Raw genomic sequence first — 22,405 nt, 5'->3', positions numbered from 1 at the left:
AATGTAACACTATTAGCCTGCATTTTTCCTTGTAAATTTGGGATGAACGTGGCCCACAGACCTCATTTGCCTTCACTCCAACTTTATCCCCTACTTCTTCTGCCCATGAGGTCCAAAGGTCTGCTTTTCTCATTTCCTGCTGTATTGCCTTTTAAACCCTGATCTCTGTATGTTCTTCTGCCTAAAAACTCTTTAAATTTAGTGAACGTTAGGTACCACCAGCAGCATCCACTGAAACACGTTCATGTCTCATCCCAGCCTGAGCCCTCTTTGGCCCAGTCAGCAGAGGGGTGAAGCTCAGCAGCTCACTGTGTTTGCTTAGCCCTGGGGCCTGACTCTGGTCCTGCAAGGTGCCTTTCCAGATTTTCCTCGATACCAGCAGAAACAACAGTAGGGAAAAATCAATGCCCTAAAACTCCTTTGACTAAGAGAGGTGAAGTCCAGGCCAGCCTACAACTGGGAGAGGGAGGGGTGCTCTGCATGTACATAATATGGGGATTTAGAGGATTGAGAGCTTGTTGGCCCACATTAAATGGTGCTTGGCACCTTCTTTAATCTAAGAGGGAAGTTCAGTTCGACTGAAATCAGGATTACTGTAAATTTTAAGGGAAAGTTCATGTAATAATCACAGAGGCTTATCTTCCAGAGGTCAGCAGGCCAGAAGTTTAACTATAAAACATTGCTCAAAAGGCAATAACGACATACAAGGCCAGCTGCAGCCTACTTGGCATTGCTCTGCAGGGCTGCTGCCATGGCACGTGGGAGCCCTGCCTCTGGGAGACGGGCAAGCTGTGGTCCTGCAGCAGTCAGAGGCCTCCACAAATGCCCCTGTGTTCAGTAGGCTTGAACAGATTTTTTTATGAGAATAAAAGCAGAGTGATGTAGAACCTTTCTCCCTCTGTAGAGTATCCTAGCTCTTGGCAGCAATGGGAGAAAAGCTGGGCGCTAGCAGGGGGATGCAGCTGGCAGCAGCGAGCAGATGGACTTGGGAAGGCTGCTGAGGGAAGAGCAGTGATGGGGAAAGCATCCTTCCTGTATTTGTTTAGTTAGGGTGGACCCTGCTTTAATGGTCAGCCCTCTGGGTGAGCAACCATCCATTACTTGGTGTTTGCAGAGCAGCTGGCACGGTGGGGCCTGGTCCATCCCATCCCTGGGCTTCTTCACCAAGCAGCAGTGTAAGTAAATAAATCAGGAGGATATGACATCAAAGAGGGTGTTTTATAATGCCTTGTGTGATTCCCACTTGACTAACATTTGTTCAGGCCCAGAGTGACTGTGGCTGGTGCTGGCAAGCTGCTGGACTTGAATGAGTGTGGGAGCAGAGAATGGCTCATGGTCAGCAGGGTCAGGCTGTGGCCACACTACTCAGTATCCCAAGGTGCACACTACTCAGTATCCCAAGGTGCACACTACTCAGTATCCCAAGGTGCACACTACTCAGGTGCTCAAGTCAGTGGAAGAGAAAACCTGTGTGTTAGAAACCATGATTTAGAAGGTTGTTCCCAAGTTTAAGTGGAATGAAAACTTGGCTACCCTTGATGTGCTGTATTGCTGCCTGCATGCCTCTGTTCAGATGAGAGCCACTTCCCTAATCCTTTACATTCAAGTTGCACCAGGGCTCGAATTAGTGGCAATGTCCTTGGGTTTAAAGAAGCATGAGGAATTTCAGTCATCAGTTGTTTGAGAGGGAAGGGGATTGGGTGGGTTTTTGATGTAGCAGTAACTGCCGTATTGGCTCAGTTCTAGAAATTGGGATCAGAAGGGTGAATTTATGCCTTTGAAAGAGGAATTTGATGGAAATGAAACCAGCCCACTTCACCCTGATTAGATTTCATCATGTTATGCCTTCAAAATGCCTTCAGCAGCCTGGCAACAAGGGCAGAGATTTGAGAAACATCCAAAAGTTAAAAGGACACAGTTCCTATGGATTATCAGCGTGTCTGTTATTCAAAAAAAAAATCTCATCTTTACTATTCTTTCTGCAACTCAAAGCGGTGTTGAAGAAAAGTATTCAGGGAGACAATAAAAATAGCCTGGCCAAGTGCTCTCCAGCAGTGACCTGATCCTGTCTCCTGTACTGCAGAGGGCACAGATTCCTTTGCAGTTACAAACAGACTCCGGGCTGGAGACAGCCTCCATTTCAGCCTAATTTAAGCAAAGTACGTGATGATTACTGGTGGCCAGTACAGTTATGGTGGGGACAGGGCCCCCGTGCACGATGGCTGCATCCTCGTCATGCTATGACAGCCAAAATTTCTCAGGGTAGATGGGAGCAAATATGTGCTATAGTAAGGCAGAGCTGGAAGAACTCAGCTACAGCCCTGATGGAAATACCAAGCCCGGAGTGTGTTTGTCCAATACTGTTTTCCCATATAGGCTAGGGAGAAGTAAATGGCATATACCACCCCCGAGGGACAGGAATGATCCGCAGGGAGGAGAAGCTGGGATATTTGAAGTGACTCTTGCAGCCAAGTAGTTTGCCTTGTGAAATCATGGTTTGATTTGTTTGTCTTCCTGTGCAGACATTGTTTGCCTGGGAGCCCACTCACTCCGTGCTGGCTAGAGTGCTTAGTTCCATGCAGGCCAGACCTTGGGATGGATCTGGTTCGTGTTGGGGAGGGAGTGGTTAAGCCAGGCCAGAGAGAGGTGTGTGTTGAGAGGTGAATTGGAAGGAAAGGTTTTATGGGGTCCAGTGGCTCTGTTGTGAAGGATGCCAAACCTCCAGGCTAGAAACTGGGGGCTATCACTGTTGAAGCAAAAAAGGAGCTTAGTTTCTAAGTGGCTACTGAGTTTACTACCTTGTTTCTGTCAAAGGTTTGCAGGAGTAATACTGATTAATGTCATGTCCTTTCCCCAAGTCGGTCTATTCCCTTCCTCTTCCATCTCACCAGGCTCAGCCTGACACTGTTTATTAAGCTACTTGTCCCTAATTTGTGAGGAATAAATATTGACATTGATGGCTGCTTAATGGGATATGGGTTTGCTGTTTTCCCTCTGAACAAGTTTGGCACTTGTGACTCAATTTGTGTTTGGGACTGGCTCCGCCAGGGTTCCATTTTGGGAGGGGTGTTGGTAATGACAATGGTCACAGTGTGTGCTGCGTAGGAGGAGAGGCTGGGAGTGGGGATATGTATTGCTGTCCTTTTTGCCACTGAGATGCAGAGATTTCCAGACTGTGACTCCAAATCACTGCGTGTTCCTAGCAAAGGTGTGGCTTCCTTTGAGAGGGTGCTGCTGTTCCCACTGGGGAAGAAGAGTTTTTGATGTCTTGTTAACCTGTAACTGCTGTGAATGCCTCAGGTCACACTGCCTCTTGGCAGTGCTGTGGGTGCTCTTCTCCTCCCTGCTCCCTTAATGTGCTTGGGGGTGGCTGCTCCAAGGAAATGAACCTCAAGCTGTTTCAGAGTGTTTTGGGTGGATTTTTAAGATGTTTCTGAAGTGAAGAAAGTCCCATTAAAAGCTGATAGGCATTTAGGCTAAGTGGGGTTTTCTGGGTTTCCCAAGAGCTGTGACAGGTTTTGCATTTACAGAGCAACACTTTCATGTTCCTGGAAACCCAGGAGGACCACTAACCTCTATTGGAATTTCTCTCGACTCTTCCTGGCAGTGCTTCACCTCAGTGGTGCTGGAGGGCAGCATCCCTGGGGAAGCCCCAGCCTCATCTAGGTGAGATGCCCACTGCCTCGGCAGGTGCTGATCCAGCGCTTGCAGAGAACATCCCAAGACCCAGCCTCAGATCTTGCTTCGAGTCCCAGGAATGATTTGGATCTAGACTCAGGATCATCAGACCCTGAGTAGACAGGGTGATGGGGAAGAGATTTCCTGCTGGCAGGGCACATGGAAGAGGTCCCACAGCCAGGGCTGTGTACAGGAAAGATGCTCTTGGTATCTCCTCAGCAGAAGGATGGCAGGTGACTCCTAATGCTGCTGAAGTGGCTCCCTGGCGGGGGGGAGTGGAGTCAGGACGGCCAGTTGTGCTTTGGGGAGGTTTTTGTGAGAACAATGGGGATGCACTGAGGCACAGGATCAGGCGAAAGGGGCCAAGGATTCCTCTGTCATCTCATATTCCTTGTCATGGCTGCAGCCTTCATTCTCTTCCAAGCTCATCTCTGCCAGACTGCCAGATGCTAAAAATATTTTGAAAGATAAACAGATATTTATTTAGTATAGCAGCCAGCATTTCTGTCACTTGCCTTGGACTCTCTCACTGAGCTGGCCAAATCCCCATCTCCTCACTCAATCTATCATCACTTTTTACTTGGGCAAATCTCCTGCTGAAATCCTCAGGAAGTAAATGGAATGCTGTGTTGATTAAGGTGTTCAGGAATTTGTCCAGGAAGAGCGTGTGAGATGGAGAAACAGCTCATAAGGAGTAGCTCATATTCTGGGGATTAGGCATTGCTACACTTTTAAAGGTGATTTAGACCTGTACACTCCACCCGTCAAGTAACTGCAATTAAAATCTGGAATACCAGGAAGCACTGCAAATAATCAGGTTAGAGACAGCTGAGAGACAGCTCAGCTGCTGCAGACCTGAGTTCTTGGTGCTGAGTGTCCACTGTGCCTCTGACAAATATGAGTATGAGGCGTTCTTCTGCCTTCTCTAAAGAGACGCTCAGATCGTCACTCCGTTAGCACAAACCACTGAGAACAGTTTTCAAAAAGCAGCTGAGCCACTGTTGCAGCACTTTGGTAACATCCATATTTCCATAGGAGAGCTGCTGGGCTAAAATTTCAGGGTGTGTTCATTGAAGTCCAAGGTGTCGCCAGTGCAGACAAGGAAGAGAGATCCAGCTGTGCTGGCGGAAGAGATTAACACCCCACTTGCTCATAGTGCCAGAGACCTCATCCACCTGCCACTGGAACAGTTCCTGTAAGCAATCCCTTAGTCTTTAACTTTAAGCCATTTATATTGTTGGTCTGAACTGACCCAGTTTGGTTTGTATGGAACATACTAGGAGCTTCACCAGCAGATGCAGCCTGGTCCCAGCACCAGGCTGCTGGTGGAAAAGTTTCCCAGTGAAGGCTGGGCTTGCCTTTCAGGTTTCAGGTCTGCACCCTGTGGCCAGCTCCCAAGTGGGACACATCTTGCCTGACATTCAGACCCCCCTAGGATGGCCCTTTTGTAGCTGGAAAACATCGCTGTTCTGAAGGGTGAGTGTAAAAACAGCAATTGTGGGGAAATACCTTCTGCTGATTGCATCTCTTGCTGTAAACATAACTATTCTTTCAGCATGGAGGGCTTGAGGGCTTTTCCTATGGAATCAGTTGAATTCCCAAATCCTAAAATGGAAACTAATCCGTATATTATATGACTATGACCCTTCCTTCCTCCCTGCTTCTCTTTGTAGGAGCTGCAGTTACATTTTTTGTTTCACTTACACTTGTCCTTTAGAGCCAGCTTGTGCTTTGGTGTTTGTAGTGTAAGAGAAGTTAAATGTTATCATTTATCAGAAGGACTTTCAGTGTGGGGATACCCCAGAAGCTGTCAGGATGCTGATTTACCTGTGTGTGGTTGCCATGGCCCTTACAGGGGCCACGTTAAAGACCCTCCTGCTTGCCTGAGCTCTGCTGTGCGTCATCTTCATCTCAGGCACCTCTGCCTGACAGATCTGATGCACAACAGAGAGAACTGATCCCAGTGTTTTATGGACAGCTCTGAAGGATTTGTCCTCACAGCCTCCTGGTCCTGAACAGCCCGTGAGGAGAGAGGATGCTCCGATTCCCCCAGCTGATCCTGCAATGTCCCCAAAGGCATCTCTGAAAAACCTCAAGAGATGTTCAGTAGTGGTCAGGAGGAAGTCTGTAGGGTAGTCCAGTTAATTGTGGGGTAGAAAAGAATGAAACTGTCGTTTCTCTGTGGTTTTTCTCTTGTCTTGACACAATAAGTAGGCAGATCTGTTTTTGAGAGGGTTAAAGCTCTCTGAGCACAAGGTGCAGGCAAAGTGCTGCTCAGGTCAGTAGTGCTTTAGAGTCCTTTGCTTCCAGTGAACTTCATCCCGAATTAGAACTTCAGAGAATTAAGCCACAGTCCCAGGAAGATGTGGGCCAGAGGTGCATGGAGCACACTTTGGGAACAGGCTCTCTGGGTGGTACCGCGGCACAAACAGCAAGCTGCGATAAGAGTATAACCGTAAACCGCTATTACAAAAAGCCAGGAATTCACTAGGGATAAAAGCTAAATCCTGAGCTCTACAGGTTCTTCCTTCCAGCCAGGATCCAGGTCATTTTGGCAGGGCTGTGCAGGGAACTCTGCTCCAATGCCAGCTGGGCAGCACAAGAAAGGACTGTGGGCTGCGGGGATGTGTGCCCAGCTGCCTCCGAGGGCCAACTGCTCATGCAAAGCAGGAAAGGCCCCCAATTCAGCAGAAATCGTGGATTTAGGGTACCTTTAAAAGGGTGGCAGTCTCTGGGTCGAGGTCTGGGTGCAGTGGAATGCTTATTGTCAAAGCTAAAGACCAAAAGGAACCCTGCATATTGTGGGCCCAAATGCAGCTGGCACAAACCAAAAATGTGCATGTGAGTGCCTTTCTAAGTACCCAGTAATCCTCCAGGGCAAAACGGGGATTAGGGCTCTCTCCCAGACAAAGAGGGAGTTCATTTTCTCAAAGATCCCTTGGCCAATGAAGTGAGGAACCCAAATGAATGCCAGGGCTCCTTTCAGCTCTTTGCTTGCAAACAGGTACAGTGCCGGAGCAGCTGGTTTGTGTGAGGGCTTTGCAAACACAGCACGGCCAGATTGTGGGATTGAGGGCAGGTCAACCAAAACCCAGTCCCAGAGAAAAGGGGAAGCCAGAAAAGCACTGGACAAGTAGGACTAGACAGTGTAGCACAGGGAAAACGTGGTCTCCATTCTCCAGATTTTTTTCTTGGTGGACCTGAAGGTCAACACTCAATTGAGGTTGTTTAAGTTGGAGTCGCCTGAGTGAAGAGCCCTCTGAGAAGGAAAGCTGTGAGTCTGGATTAATTCCAGGTGACTTCTCAGCCTCTATTGCTTTGCCCTGAAATCCTGCGTGCTCGGAATCAGCACATAGGAGGCATTAGACTGAAAGTGATGGGTGCCTGAATGGGGAATGTATCCATCTAAAATTCACCATCCTGTGATTTCTTTAATTTGCCTTCAAGCAATGGCCTGTGCAGGTAGAAAAGCACAAGCTGCTCTGTACTGTTCCTGGGAAAATTCTTCTTTTCCCTTTTGAGGATTGGCTTATGGCACAAAGATCAGCTCCAGTAATCCTGTCTTACCATATATCAGGGTTGATGTGCCTGTGATGTATACAGAAAATGTGCATTAAGTAGTCCTGTTTCTTAGAAGCAGCAGCCAGCAGCATGGTAAATGGGTTTGGGTTGCATGGTTTTTTTCTTCTCTGAGCTTTACTGACCTATCTGAATCCTAGACATGGATATTATTGTTCCTGCTTGAAAACTTGGATCTTGCTGCAGATCTTGGGGAAGAATGCCTAGTTTAGTCCCAAGACTCATGTGCTCAACAGGCTTTACTGAGATTTCAAACTCACTCTTGCTCTGCTTAGGATGAAAATGTGCCTCCAGGAGTTACACAGGTGGAGCCTGTTGCATTTTGGATTCATAAGCCAGCCTTGAATTGTTCATGCACCTTACTAAGACAGTAGAGTTCAACCTGGCTGTTTCCCATCTCAGGTGAATGTCCTAAGTCACAAGCTAGAGGTTTTACCCAAGGAATGAGACTTTTTCTGCAAAAGTTTTACATGTTATTAGTGTGAGAGCTTTCGGTGCAATTTATAAATTTTTCCTCATGAAAAGCTGTTTTGTCCACATGTTTCCACCTGGTCTTGGCTTTTGGTGTGCTCCAGGGTCCTGTGAGCACAGAGTAACAAATCTGTGCAGGCCTTGCTGCTACCAGGAGAGCACCTGGGCCTTTGTGCTCTGACACACGGGGCACTTCCAGCGCAGCTAAAGGAGATTCTGGGAGCGTGACAGAGATGTGGATTACAGGCTATTTCTGGAGCAGCCACAGGAGGTAACAAAATAAGAAATACGTAAGCAATCCAGTCTTTTCACTTCAGGCGGAGCGGGAGGATCTGCCAAGCAGGATGGCCACAGCCAAGGTCGGTGCCTGGGATGAGTGTGGTCTCTCCCTCCCTCTGCATCCCTGTCCCTGACAGCATGGAGGAGACAGGAGGGCTTGCTCTTTGCCAGGAGATAGGGGACTGCCCTGGAGGTGGCATTTCCATTCCCCAGGAGATGTAATTCTGGCTCATCAGCTGCTGAGAGCTTGCCTGTGGGATGAGCTGCCCAGGTCTCCTTATGTCACTGGGCTGAGCTGGGGATCTCAGGCTGCCCTGTGACATTGTGTAACGTGGGGTGCTGTGAGGATAAACCACCGGCGTTAACTTCCCTGGCACCTTCCTGCCTGTCAGAGCCCAGCTTGGCTTTGTTACTGCTTCTCTGTATTTTGTGTCTGTGATGTGCTGTTGGCTGTTTCTGTAGTGGTGGGGGGTTTCCCCTTAGGTTCTGATTTAAGACAAAGGGAAAAATACCACAAAATGCCTACAAATAGCTGTAGAAGTTGGAAGAAGAGTTCCTGCTTTAATCTCTGTTTCAGAAGCATCATTATGTGAGCACCTATGTTTCTAGGATAGCTTTAACTGTCAGTGGTTACAAATACTCCTGTTGATCCCAAATGATTTAAAAATGAAAATTTAATTTCCATCCTCTCTTCTAGAACAACACTGGTTTTAGAGGTAACAAGATAGTAAAAATTACTAAACCTGTTAACATTTGGGGATTGGATCCTCTGGGACTTAGGTCATCACTGTGGCAGCAAACCAGGTGCTGGTTTAAACTCAGTAACTGTGGCTTCAAGAGGTGAGACCATTAAAAATACCTATTCTGAATTTTTTTAAAAAAAAAGTTAATAATTTCTAGATGTACATCCAGATGCTGTTTATGGCTCATCTCAGGCATATCCTAGACTCATCCCTGAAACTACAGGCAGCTAACCCCAGAGTACAGCATGATAGTGCAGCCAGAAGAACTGTAATGCTGTTGTCCTGGAAAAGAAGAAGAAATGCTATGAGCAGACAAAACTTCTGAAGTTGGGTTTGTGCCACGTCCCTGTGCAAAATCTGTCTCCTCTTCGGGAATTACAGCCAGGCAGCTGAGCTTGCACTGCATCATTGCCTCTGAGAGCAGTGATTTATGCTGCTGCCATTACTCAGGGAACTATTGTTATGAAACATGGAGTTCAATTAATTAAGAATATGATCTCTGCAGACTCAGATAATTGCTGCGAGAGCTGCTGGGCAGAGGCACCCACCCACACTTTCTGTCCAGACTGGCTTTAGAAAACCAACCTGTGTTGGAATGTGAAGGTTGTAAATAAGGATAAGGAAGACTGAAGAAAGTGAGAAGGAAGAGCCAAGAGCCCCAAAGGTTAAGATAAGTGCTGTGAAACGTTCCAAGCATGCAGGTAACGGGAGGTCAGCACAGGACACAGATAAGGTGGCCAGAGGAGCTTAGAGTCAGTCCTGTTCAGAGGCAAAAGATTTCTCTAAAACAGCAGCCAAGTTCTGCAAGGACTATGGCAGCTCAGGAAGGCCATGAGACATCAGATGGCAGAACCTGGCAAGCCAGTCTTATGGGGAGTTGATTAATATAAAATAAGGCCACCCATGCATTCTTGAAGAGTTCTGAGGAAGGTGGTGAAAAGTAGGGAGAGTTTCACAGATGCCTGCTGTGGAAAGGCTGTGCTGGCTGCGTGGGGAGAGATGGATGTGGGGTCAGGAGGTGCTGCCTTTCTTCTGGAGGGGGCAGTGAAACTTCTGAGGGAGGTTTTCCTTGAAAAAAGCCCTTAATCTCTAGCACTGTATTCTTTCACTTCCAAGCAAGCAGCAAAGAAAAAATCCAACAGGCCGTATTTTTAGATTAGAGAAAAGCTGAGCAGAGTGAACTCATGGACATGTGTGGTATTAAATACCAAAGACACCATGGAAGCAAGCAAGTATAAATAACAATTCATTATTAAACATGAACTTTGCAGAAAAGAAAAGATTTCAGAGGCAGCTGCCAGCCTCAGGTGGGAGGTAGAGAAGTTTTAAATAGATTGTGTGTACTGGGTTTCCTGTCTCCCACTTGAAGCTTTAGAAACAACACAATTACAAAAGGAACAACTGCAGGCCTCTCCTTGCCAGGGATACTTTTTAGCTATGGAATTGTGAGGCCCTTTGCAGCATCCCAAAATAAAATGCAGCCCAGAACTTTAAGAGCATCCCATTGGGCTGGGTGCTGCCACAGGGAGCTGGAGAGCTGTCCCAGGGCAGCTGGAGCTTTCAGAGAAGGTCTGCTCTAAGGAGAAGGTGTAAGGACAGCCAAGAGGAAAGGTAGGCCCTCAACAGCTTTGCACAAGAGTGGCTGTCTCCATGTTATGGTGGAAGAAGTGTCTTTGTGGGGATTGACAGCCCTCCTGGTTGTTAGACTGAGCTGACTTAGAAATGTCGTAGACAATGTTCTGGGACAAGCAGCAGGTAAGGCAGAAGGGGAGGACAGGTGCTGGGCTTGGGTTCTGTTGGGGAGGTGTCCAGCCCTGCATTCCTGGCTGGCCTCAGCTCTGCTCCCTGCCCTGCCAGTCGTGCTCTCACAGGGGACACCCCTGCATGGGGATCGTCCCTCCGCTGGGGTCTGGCCCTGAGGTGGGTGTGCTTACCAGGTGGAAGGATCCTCATCTCTTTTGTTCCCCACTGTGCCTGATTAATGGTGTTATTCTAGAGTGGCTGATGAGTTTTCAGTGTCTTACTGAGCCTGCCGTGCACCGGAGCTCTGCAATTACAGTTTTTGAAGAGGCTCGGGAAAAACGCCTTTGCATTTCCTTGTTCCCCCCAACAGCACCTCCGGAGCCCATGGACACACTAATTAACGTGTCTTTGTCTCTGTGAGGTAAAGCCCAAAGTTATGCGTGCTGACAAGCACTGGTTGCTCCTGTGAGGGGGAACACCCAAGCTGCTTGCCCTCCCTCCCTCCCTCCCTCTGCTTGGGGCTGCCTGGGAGGGTCGGGCTGTGCGGGTCCGTGTGGGAACGCTGTCACTCAGACAGCTCTACTCGCAGCAGTTTAGCGTCTGTAGTGTCTCTTGCTTTCTTAGCATCCTTCAAAAGCTGTTTTATCTTAAAAAAAGAAGAAAAAAAAAGGCACCTCAGTGCTGAAAGATCACTAGGCTGTGGTACCCACAGAGCTGTAGGCACTGACTACCAGTTCCTGAGGCTGTTGATGACTCTTTTCTTGGCACAGGGGCAGTTTCCCAGCCCTACATATTGTCACTGGCTCCTTCAGAGACAGCCAGCCAGATAGAAAGAGTTCAGCTGTGGTGTGGAGTGGCCTGGCTAAGCCAAACTGCTCTTCAGGAAACAAGCAGGGAAGTACAGGGTCTGTCCTCCAAACGCTGAATCTGTGAATATATTTTGCTCACAAAACTGTAAACCTGTTTGTATGGATAAATTTGTATGCAATCTTTTAAATCCTGATCTGTTGCAGGCCTGCTGTCCTTTCCGTGTCTTGCAGTGAAATCTCCTCTGGAAATAGGCATTTTTTCGTGGTAACCTTGGTGAGCAAAGAGAATTGGAGCATTTAAGGATATTGGCTCTTCCAGGGCTGCAGTAAAGGAGATAGTGCTCCTGGTATACAGTGAGGCTGGAATGGGAGCAGGGAAGGGAAACTTTCAAGTTTGAGCAAAGACTTGACATAATCTCAGAGGAGAGCAGAGACAAAGCAGGACGGGATTTGGCACATGGAAAGAAAAGGAAGCCAAGGCAGCATTGGGGGTAAAAACTGGATGAAGATAAGCAGGGTGAGCAAAAAAAGGCCGTTCCCAACCAGTCGCTTTCCCTAATCTAGGTGAAAGTGCTGCTTCGCTTCCCTGCTGTATCTCATCCGCAATGTGAGGCTTAACATTCCTGCCCGGCACGTGGGGGCGCGGGGCGGGAGCGCGGGGGAGGCCCCAGCCGGACACAAAGACGGCCGGGCTCTCACCGCAATGGCATCCGAGCCATGCCAGCTATCCAGAGCCCCGGATGCCGGCGTGTGGGCTCAGCGCACAACAGAGGCAATTCCAGCTTATCCCGGGCCAGGCCTGCCGCGGGCACGGAGAGGCGCAGGGGGCCTTTCAGCCCCGCTTTTATTCAGCGTGGGGGTTCCTTGAGCAAGCTGAAATTTCAAATCTCTTCTGCGCTTCAGGGCTAAAAGTGGGAGCAGTGGAGCTTCCAGGGGAAAGGAAGGACTGAAGCAGTGGTTACACTGTGTTTGTGTGACTTGGATCAGGGTAAATATGTGTTTGCTGACATTGTGGAAATATCAGTACAGGGGGTAGGACAGGTTTCTCTTTCTCCCTCTCACTGTGTGGACCTTTCTCCTGGCTTTTCTCTTGTGTGTTCAGAGCGTTCCCTGAGCTCTCACAGGTGGTTACATGTGGAAAAAGCGTATCCCACCGTGGAACCCCTGAATGTCACACTTGGGGATTTAGTGTCCCCAGGTCCTGCAGGATAATGAGTTTTGTGCCGTGGGTGCTGGAGCTAATCTCACTCCTGTGTGCTGGGGGAGCTGTTTGTGGCAGCTCCTCCAAAACAGTCGTGAGGGACACTCGCAGAGCCAAGCACTACCCAGATTAGAGAAAAACAAGGATACATATGGTTTTCTGTGATATGTACCTCACACTGGCCTGATGCCCCTGCTTTGCCCCCTGGGTGCATTGCCCTCTTTCCTAAAATCCTAACGAAGCGTTGACTAAGAGGGCTGAGGTTTTGCGTGGTGGTGCTCACCTGTCCTTGCTCTCCTTTGGCAGGGACACCCATGCAGCACAGGGATGCCCAGAGCTGTCTCCCAGCCCGCTCCACCCGGACTGCGTGACCGCTGACTTCCAGCCCAGCAAAGGCACGTGGGCAGCAGGAGTCAAGTTACGGCTGAAGACCAGGTGAGAATGTGTTTGTGTGCCTGAGAAAAATCTGCAAAGACAGGGGGGAAAACAGTTACTGCTTTGGCTGCCAGTGTGCCTGAGCTGCACTAACTGGGAAGGGGTGCTGAAACTTCTCCTCAGAAGCTTTTGTCAGTGCTGGTAAAGGTCATCAGAAATGCTGAACCCAAATATCTCCACAGAAGTGGTGTAAGTCTTCACTGACTTCCCAACTTGAGGTGCCTGGCATTCCAAAATCACCTGGCTTCTTCTGAGTCTGGGATTTCTGGTGGGAGTTTGGCATTCATGACTTCTGAGTACTTGGCTGCATTTTTGAACAATTAAATGTCTTCAGAAATCAGTTTTCTGAGCTGCTCTGGATTGGCTGGTATTGTGGCTGAGCTTGACTTCCCTCCTTTGGCCATGCAGTTTAGGATCAAATCGTACAGCATTTACTCAGGCAGAGCTTTTGCTGGCGTCAAAAGAGCCTCTTACATCAGTCAGATGTAATCTGGGTGACCTCACAGATTTTTGTGTCTCAGGCTCCTGAGATTTGTACCATGAAGTTGAAGCAGTGGCTTTTATTTGCAACATTGCATTCGGGGCAGACCTTGACGTATTTGAAGTCAAGAAGCTACACTGGTTTCCTGGAGCTGGTGGAAATGTGGCCCAGTGGCTGTGAGTGAGCAGCTGAGGAGGAAATTCCACATTCTGATCTTATTAGCAAGGATGCACCTCTGGAGCAACCTCTTTGACCTCAGTGGAGATGCTTCAGCTTCTGCCACTCTAGGCAGTCATGGATGCTGACCCTGCCCAGCCTCAGATAGGGCAGATTTTAGAAGCTGAAATATCTCCTCAAGCTGATTTTATTGAGGAGTTTATCTCTGACTGAGGAGTGGGACTCTGCATTTCCCAAGGTATGTGACCCACAGGGAATTTGGGAGAGGAACTCCCCTACATCAACCACCTCCCTGTAACAATGAGTCATTCACAACATGCCCTTTGTAAATCCTTCTAGCCCATCAATTTAGTAGCAGATCTTCACAGAAGCTCTAAAGTTTAGCGTTTCACTTGGAAAAATTTGCCTTTGGGTACAGAGCCAACGTTTTGCTTTACTTTTCCAGCAGTGTTGGAAGCTGTGTCTGCACATCTCAGTTTGACCTGGGCTGGAGCTTTAGTTATGAACAGGAAGCTGCTTTAATGTATAAGAATGTGCCTGTGGGAGGCTGTTTCAGACTCAGCAGCCTTCACTTTGGCCCAGGCAGCGGGTGCAGTTCCCCAGCGTGTTTGACTCACCCTGTTACCCCCATGTGTGCCTAAAGGCCGTGCTGCTTCTCTCCTGTTTATCGCTCCTCCTCGAGCACTTGGGTGTATGGCTCACGAGCACTGCCTGCGATTTGTAGCCCTGGAGCTCAGAGGAGAGCCCAGCCACTGCCTGAAGCCTTGCCCTGCGGATCCCCTTGGTTACCTGCCGTGCCTCATTGTCTGCGTTCCGTTTGGATAATCGGGCTCACGGGGCAGCGCTCCTGCTGCCAGCCACCCAGATTCTCCTAAGCACTGAAGGAGGCGAGGAAAACACATTCCTTCCATTGTTTCCAAGTCTCTCCTGTTGCAAGTTGCTGTGTGTTAGATATCGGGTTGTGAAAGAATCTAAGCTATGCTTGGGTTTCTGTCTTTTTAACTAATTTACTGACTGGAGAAGAATGAGAAAAAATTATTTGAATTGAGGCTGTGGGGCTGGTTCATCAGTTTGGATAAATCAGTGCAGCTCTGAAGAGCCACGGGCAGGGAAGCCACTGCAGGCTCTGGCTGCTAGGATTTTCTGCCCCTGCTCTGGGAGAAATGATGTGAATTCCTGGAGAAGACAGGGAATAATAGGGTCTTCCTCAAAGACTGTAAGTCAGTCAGCTGCTTCTCTTCTATGTCTGTTCTTTCTTCCTCTTCTTCCACCAAAGGAAACAGAGTAAAATTATAGAAAGAAGAAAGTTGCAGACAGTCTTTAACCCAGTGCTCCCCTGCTCCTCATTGTAACCTATGCATGGTCTAGGTACCAGGCTGAAGATCTCCTGAAGATTCTCCATATCCAAGCTGTAGTCCTGTGGTAACAACACGTATGGACTATCTTGGTGGCAAGCACTTCTCAAAATAGGGATCTGAAATACTCGTCATTTTGCAATTTAAATCAAACTGTGTTGCTTGATAATGCTGTCTTGAAAATAGAAAGCTGTCAGAAGATCCTGGTAGGGCAAAGTCCTTGAACCCAGTAATCAAGAAGAGTGAAGTCTGTATACATCACCTCTGTTCCTGCTGAAGCCTGTGTCTGGTTAGTGTCAGGGAATGCCAGTGGGACCCTTTCTTTGTGTAGGGAAAAGTCCTCAATCTAAATATTGCCTGTCAACCCTGTGCTGGGGTGGAGGGAAGATGGAGCCGCAGTGCATGGCCTGGCTCCGAGCCCCACACTCTCTGTGTCCTTTGCTAGAAGGAAATGGATAAATGCCTCTTTCTTGGATAAGACAGTGTGGGGTTTCCCAGAGATATGTGATAACACAGAGGTGTGACTTGCAGGACCAATAATCATTAATTACAATGTTTGACTGTTCCTAAGTTCAACGAAGGAGCGCCCATTGCTCATAGCTGCCATCACCTCTGAGCAATCCCAGCACTTCCATCTGCAGCTTGTGGCTGAGGGCACTTCTGTCAGGAAAAGCCAGTAGAAAAAATCTGTCTCTAGAGCCACGTACATGGTTGTCATCTCTGCTTCCACAGAGGGATTTTCTTCCCAGTGGTATGGTGAGGAGTTTTTTCCAAAGAGGTTGTGATATTCACGGTAGGAATTCTGAGCAGAATCTTCTGATTCTCTTCTTCCTGTTCCGTGAGAGACTCCAGGGAGGTTGGTACCTGTCTCAGTTCCCAGATGGCACTCAGGGCGTGGTCTAATGCAACCCAGACATCCCCAGTGATGCTTATCAAAGAGGAAGAACATGCCAGCTGGAAACACCACACAGGCACAACACCTGCCTCTGCCTCTGGGAAGGGAGCTGGAGAGACCAGTGAGGCTGGACCGGTCTGGGACAGAACCCTGAAATGGCCTACTGGCCTGAATGGTTTTTTGGCTTTTTGGTTGGTTGGTTGGTTTGTTGGGGGTTTTTTTGTTTTGGTTTGGTTTGTTTGTTTGTTTGAGACTGCCAAAAACTGTGAGATAGTCCACAGGGATTTGCTGTGTGGGAAGTTGTCCTCTAGGAGCTGCAAAATGGAACATATTGTGGAAAAGCAGGTTGTGTCCTGTATGAGAATATTGAGAAAATTGACACATTTCACCCAAGTATTCTCAAGTGAAGTTTTTTCTCAGTTTGTTTTTTACTTCAGGAAAGTTTTCATCTGAGCATTAAAGGGTGGGAGGCATGGGAATGATTCTCCCTTTCCCCTACAGAGGAGGAGACACTATTGGCCAAGATCCAGGATGTGAAATATCATTTCATACACTTCAGGTCTTTCTAATGAGTCTTCCTTCTTTTTAGTCAAAATTGTGAAGGGATAGAGCTCACTCCAGATCCTACTTGCCCCAGAATTTACCAGAAGGGCTCTGTGAGCCTAAAAAGAGAGGTTTAGTGAAAGACACACCAAGCTGACGCCATTCTGGTCCGACTCCTTTCTAATCGGCCTCGTCTGTTCTGCTTATTTTTAGAACCATGACTGAACCTTAATTAAGAGCGACGTTGCTTTGAGTAGATTGTGGCCTCGCTCTGTCGAAATCCTAATAGGCTTCGGAGTGCTTTACTTTTTCCTTTATCTCCTGCCTAATAGATGGGCAGAGAGGCTGCAGCTGCCCATTCGGATGTCTGGAAAACATCTCCTTGTCCTGCTTCCACTCCTTTAGATGTGTCCATCTTGGAGACAGGTCTGTCCTGGTGAGAATTCAGGTGTTTGCTCTGCTTTCTGTTGGTGCAGGTGCACACTCATCCTGGAAGGAGGGTACAGGTGAATGAATTGCTGGGATCAGGATCTCTCCATGTACAAAGGTTCTGCTGCTGCATGCACACAATATGGCTCAGGACATAGTGCCCCTGCCACATGGGTTTTGTTAGGTTACAATTATCACTAGCTTGAAATCTTGACTGCTGTGAGGATGACGTGGTAAGGATGGGCAGCTGCCCTCTTGGCTTTCTCTCTTGTGACTCAGTGCCTGGGATCAGATCCAGGAGGCACAAGCTTTGCATTTGCATCCAAATCTTTCATTTCTCCTGCAGGAGGAGGGTCTGTGCTGCGGGGTCCCCATCCCTTCCCACCTCCCCACATGATGGGCTAGGCCACAGCTATTCCCTTCCAGCCATGCCTATCCCTTCCAGCTCCAGCAACCTCCCACACAGCCACCTGGCTGCATGGCTGCTGGAGGAAACTGTGGTTGGGAGTGATGGCAGAGTGACCCTCTGGCCTTAGTTCTCTTCTCTGCCCTGTCCCATCTTCCCTGGACACATTAACACCAGCCGCTAGTCAGAGCCATCCCCCCAGGTCATGGGGATGTGTCCTGGTGACCACAGCTGCTGCCTGGATGCGCAGGTGGATTCTGCTTTCTATGGAAGGTTTTGCTGCCTTTATCTTCAGCATTCCTTGTCTGAGGAAGGGTTTGGAGCTTGTGTGGACAGAGAAAAATGACCACAAGGTCAGTGGTACAAGCTGCATTGTTCACAGTTCTCTTTTCAGCCACCTGGATGATGTTTCTGATGGATGTGAGAATGATGAAAACAACTCCCCACAAGCTGTGTGGGAGTAGAGTTTATTGGGGCACTGATGACCCTGAGTGGCTGGTTAATCAGCCACAACATCCCTCTCTGGCTTTCACTTATTGGCTTTTTAAGGATGTGGAAAAAATGCAAATGGCAATTTGAAGAAGCTGGATTGTTTGCTCTGGTTGAAGATGGGCCTTTTCACTCTGAAGGACTGCACTCCTGAAGGATACTGGGCTTGAGGTGCTTCCGAACTTGCAGAGCACTCAGGTTATATGTGTACTCCAGAACTGGCAAGGAGCAGTACGTGAAGAACAGGAATCAGACTGACTACCCTTTTCTGGATGTGGATGTTTTTAGTTTGTAACCTTGAGATAAAGATAACCTTTCGGTTATACTATAAAGAAAGCCTGAGGTGCTGACTCATCTGTGGAGTTACTGCCAAAGTGTCTTCGTAAAGTTCCATTCCTGTTTTGCATGCAATATAAAAATAATCTCCAGAGATTACAGAGACGAGCACACTCAGCTCTTCCTAATAAGAGAGAGCTGCAGAGCGGCTCCTGGTGAAGGGCCTCAGAGATGTGAATGTGGTCCCTGCAGCCCAGACTGCTCCCAGAGTGTGCCAGGCTGCCACGAAGGAGCATCCGCTGGGCCGGGCATGTTTAATCTGCAAACACAGGGACCAGCGTAGCAACGGGCAGCACCCAGGAACAGCAGCTGCACCAGGTTAAGGACTACCCCTTTCCCTTCGGTTTTGCAGTCCCCAGGTGAAGTGGCAGTACCTGCTCTGTAGTCTGTGTTACGGCTGCCATTCAGATGCCAGCGCTGCATCGCGTCCCGCTGACTTCCCCAGGCATCTTCGCTCCCGGGCATTTGTCATGATGCCTGCCTGACCTGGATGCCCGGGTTATCTGATCACTGGAAGTGTCCTTGAGGAACCAGGGGTCTCATTTTCCAGCCTTGGCGTTTACAACTCAGGGATCACTTTGTCTGGCATTTGAAGTGGAGAGTTTTTCAGTAATAAGGTTGTCCAGACACCTTCAGAATTACAGTATAGAATATATAAAAGATACAGTGATGAGGTTGGTTTGTTATTGTTGTTATTGTTATTACTACAGTTCTGCAGTTTTAAATCCTACATACAGCCTCCTGCACCAAAGTGTCACCTGTTGCTTCTGGTTTTGTTGCAAGCAACTTAGCTGCACCAAAGTAACACCAGTTAAAGATCTGATGATTTGTCTGTCTTGACTCAAGTCATGCATTAGCTGCTGCATTTGCAGGTTTTATCACTCAGACAGTTTGTCTGGGATCAATCAGGATCTGCCATATCTCCAAGACTGGGTGTCTTGTGACTAAAATTCATGGCTGTGCACGTGTTGTATTATTACAAGGATATCAGACAAAAGAGTTTAAAATACCTGTGGCTCAGATGATTGGCTATACAGCTCCCTCACAGTTTCTACTGATCAAACCAAGGGATAACATGCCTGGCATAGGATCATTCATTTTCCAAAGTGAAAAATTGATGCTGATGGCTTGTACTTCACTAAAGAACTTAAAGTCTTTACATGTCTGCAGTAGAAAAGGCAAGAATGTGGGTTATTCTTAATAAACAGTTTTGTCAAGTTCCCATCTGGCAGTGTCCAGGTTCCTTGTTTTCTGGGCAAGGAGCTTAACAGCAGAGCTCTGCCTTAAACACACCTACACATGTAAAGGTAAAAAGGTGTTGGGTTCAGCTTGCCCTTTGCAGACCTCCAGTCCAGTTTCCCTTAAGACAATCCTGCCACAACAGACATTAAAGAGAAAAGCATGTCCCTTTTTCTTCATTCTCTTAGACGATGATAAAATAACCAGCACTTCTGAAAATCTGTATGGAAAAAAAATGCTGGAGAAATGGCTCTGCCTCCACTCTCTGCCTATGCTTTTCCATGCTGTAGAACATCAGCAGGTGCTGATGTTAAGTGGTACTGGGAAAGGACCGGACCCTAAAAAGCATTTTTAACGTTTTGCACTTTCCTGTACCATTTCTTTTCCCAATCTTAAGCAGTACTGGTGGAATCCTCCCTCAGTGTCTGTGTGCCAAGGGCATTTTAATCTCTGTACTGATGTGTTCAGGACATGCTGTACTGTGGATTTTTCAGTGAGAGGAAGACTAAAGATGTGTCATATCCTTCTCTTGCATTTATTTAGTCAGAATTGTCCTGCAAGCGATCACATTTCAGTAGGACACAGGTCCAGTAGGGCTCCTCGTTCACCCAGGCAGAGAGTGACAAACTGTGGAAATGAGTGTTAGAGCAGGGAAGAGATCCCTCAAGGAAAGCAGCAGGAGGATTAAGGACAAGCCCAAAGGCTGGGGCAAAGGAGAGTCTGTGTGGCCTCTTGAGGGGACTCGATCACTAATCCCCTGCTTTGACTTTCCATTGCACCACTCAGTGCTTTAAATAAGGTATCAGTGGGGTTTTTTTTCCTCAGGGCTGACAGACACAGGCCTTGGTGCTGGTGACTGAAGGCACCAAAGGACAGCCGTGCCGTGCCACGCCTGGGGACACACCCTGGGGACAGCTGTCTGGCCGGGGGGACACATTGCTGGCACTTGGTTGTCACGTCTTGTCCTGCATTTTTAGCAGCACCAAGGAAAGATCAAAAATCCCTTTGCAGGCTTCCACCCCCTCATGGCATGCAGTGACCGACTTGTGCAAATCTGAGAGGGAGTGTGTTGTGGGAATGCCAGGGACATTCACATATGGTTACTGTGGGACTTGCTTGGAATGGACAAAAACACACAGTGAGGCACAAATGAGCACGAGCAGTTTTAAATGTTGGTATCCATCTTCCTTGGGAGAGCTGGCCTCCAGCTGATGTGCAACCCCTTCTGCTTTTGCCTAGGCGGAGTGAAACTCCAGGCCGACCTCACTCCTGGCATTCAACCAAACTCACAGAGAACCAACCCGACCCCAGCATGATGCAAATATCTCAGGGTACGCTTGGCACCCCTTGGCATCAGTCCTACCACTCCAGGTAAGTAGTACACAGTTGTGGAGGGGCCAAAGGTAGAGTGGGGAAATGGTACCAGTCACCTCCATATGGCTGGACAGGTTTACAAACAGCCAGGGTTCAGATTAGAGTTAGGAAGGCTTCCGTTTCTGTTTGGTTTCCCAGATAAAGTGGGTTGTTTTCCTCCTATAAGTGCTCTGTGAGGTGATTAGCAGCTAGGAAATTTAATTGCTTTAAAAATTCCCCTTCCTGCGAAGATGGGAGCCCACTGCCAGGATGCTGATAGAGCTTTCTGTGGATGCCCCCATATAGAAACACAGCATGGTAGTTTCCCCAGCAAAGAAATCCAAAGTCTAAACTGGCCTATTAAAAAAAAAAAAAAAAAGAAGAAAAGGGTGCAGGTAGCAGAGCCTGTCAGTGTAATGGAGCAGCCAACAGCACATCAGTGACTGCTCCCGGGGTGAGGAGTCCAGGAGGGATTTCCTGCTTTGGCAGTGGCTTTCTGCAGGAGTCAGTTCTATCATAGCTGAACGTGCAGGGCAGCGTGAGGAAGGACAAGTTTAAATTCTGCCCTTAAAAGATTTTCCCTAGAGAGGCAGAAGGGTTTGAAACTCCCCATTATAGCGTCTGGGATTGAAACATCACTTCTACTGGCAAGGCTGATCCTTGGCAGAGGAGAGGAAAAAGAAAAAAGAGCATTAAAGAAAGTGAGGAGATTGTTTCAGAAAATAAAGTGTGTGGGTCTGTGGCCTCAGCACAGCTCATGCTGGAGTGAGTGTACTCCTTTCCCACCAAGGGGCTTTGCTTCCCAGGCAGTTCCTGGCAGAGCCTTTGGCAGCATGGCTCTGTCTCCCGGGTGCTTAAGGAGGAGCACGGGGAACATCTAGTGGCCAGCTGGCTCGGGCTGTGCTGGGCATTGCCAGGGAGATGGTTATTTGAATCCAGAATAGAGTGGTGCATTTAAATGAGTAAACCAACTTTGTCCTGAGATTTGCCGTATCTCTTCCTGCCTGTGTTCCCCTGCATCTCTCTGCAGAGCTGCTGTGAGCAAGCTTCCTTCCGCCCTTCCTCATCCTCAGCAGCCTTCTCCTCTGGATCTGTTCCTTGTTTGGGATGTGACCTGGAGCCAGCTTCCAGCTCTGTGCCTTGCCCTGCCACAGCTGGTCCCTTCCTGCTGCTTCCCCATGGCTCTGCCAGGACAGCACATGGAGATGCACAGGGAACTAGGGAAAGTGATACCTGAGGAAGGGAAGCTGGGAAGAGAGGGAAGAAAAGTGAAATCCTCAGGCTACATTCTCCAGTCCTCAGTGTATTTGCTTGAATCTAGAAGGGGAAATTAGTCAGGGCAAACTCTGCAGAAGTTTGTGATAGCCCCTTGTGAGCTGTAAAAAAGGCACTGTGACTGGCACAAAGAGCTGCCTTCCCATGGATAGAAAGGTATCTGAATATCCCTCTTTTTCAATCACTTTTCTGGTGGCCATGAGTCCTCTTTGGACACCTCAGAGAAAGTGCCAAAGTGTACCTGCACCTGCTAAGCTACAAGAAGAGGTGGCAGTGCAGACTTCCTGGGAATTCTCAGACTGTTTCTATGGTTGCACCCCACTTTCCTCCAGGCACAGGCACATACATCTCTTCTTGTCAGCTTAGTTTTCTCGCAGCAAACAAACTATCCTTGGGACAGCTGAATTTCCAGGAAGCCTGCCAGGGCATAGCCTTCATCTCCATAAAAAGAAATGAAATGGGAAAAAAAGAAAGAGATTAGATTCCCCC

At 48.2% G+C, this 22,405-nt stretch overlaps 2 protein-coding genes across 7 annotated transcripts in view; both read left to right on the top strand.

Moving 5' to 3' along the window:
* SEPTIN11 (septin 11) overlaps nucleotides 1–22,405 on the top strand; it is a 215,859-nt gene that overhangs the window by 99,366 nt on the left and 94,088 nt on the right. The gene's annotated exons all lie outside the window — the stretch shown is intronic.
* The window catches only part of SHROOM3 (shroom family member 3), a 112,326-nt gene that overhangs the window by 73,928 nt on the left and 15,993 nt on the right, over nucleotides 1–22,405 (top strand). For all 6 annotated transcript variants that reach the window (XM_063415350.1, XM_063415348.1, XM_063415347.1 and 3 more), the window contains 2 exons: nucleotides 12,810–12,938; nucleotides 20,528–20,659. In XM_063415350.1, coding sequence (XP_063271420.1) covers nucleotides 12,810–12,938; nucleotides 20,528–20,659 — 261 coding nt within the window. The remainder of the gene's footprint in view (nucleotides 1–12,809; nucleotides 12,939–20,527; nucleotides 20,660–22,405) is intronic.

The sequence above is a fragment of the Prinia subflava genome, chromosome 18 (assembly GCF_021018805.1).
Source record: "Prinia subflava isolate CZ2003 ecotype Zambia chromosome 18, Cam_Psub_1.2, whole genome shotgun sequence".
Classification (NCBI taxonomy): domain Eukaryota; kingdom Metazoa; phylum Chordata; class Aves; order Passeriformes; family Cisticolidae; genus Prinia; species Prinia subflava.
Note: the sequence above shows the minus strand (reverse complement) of the source record. Positions and strands in the feature narration are given on the sequence as shown.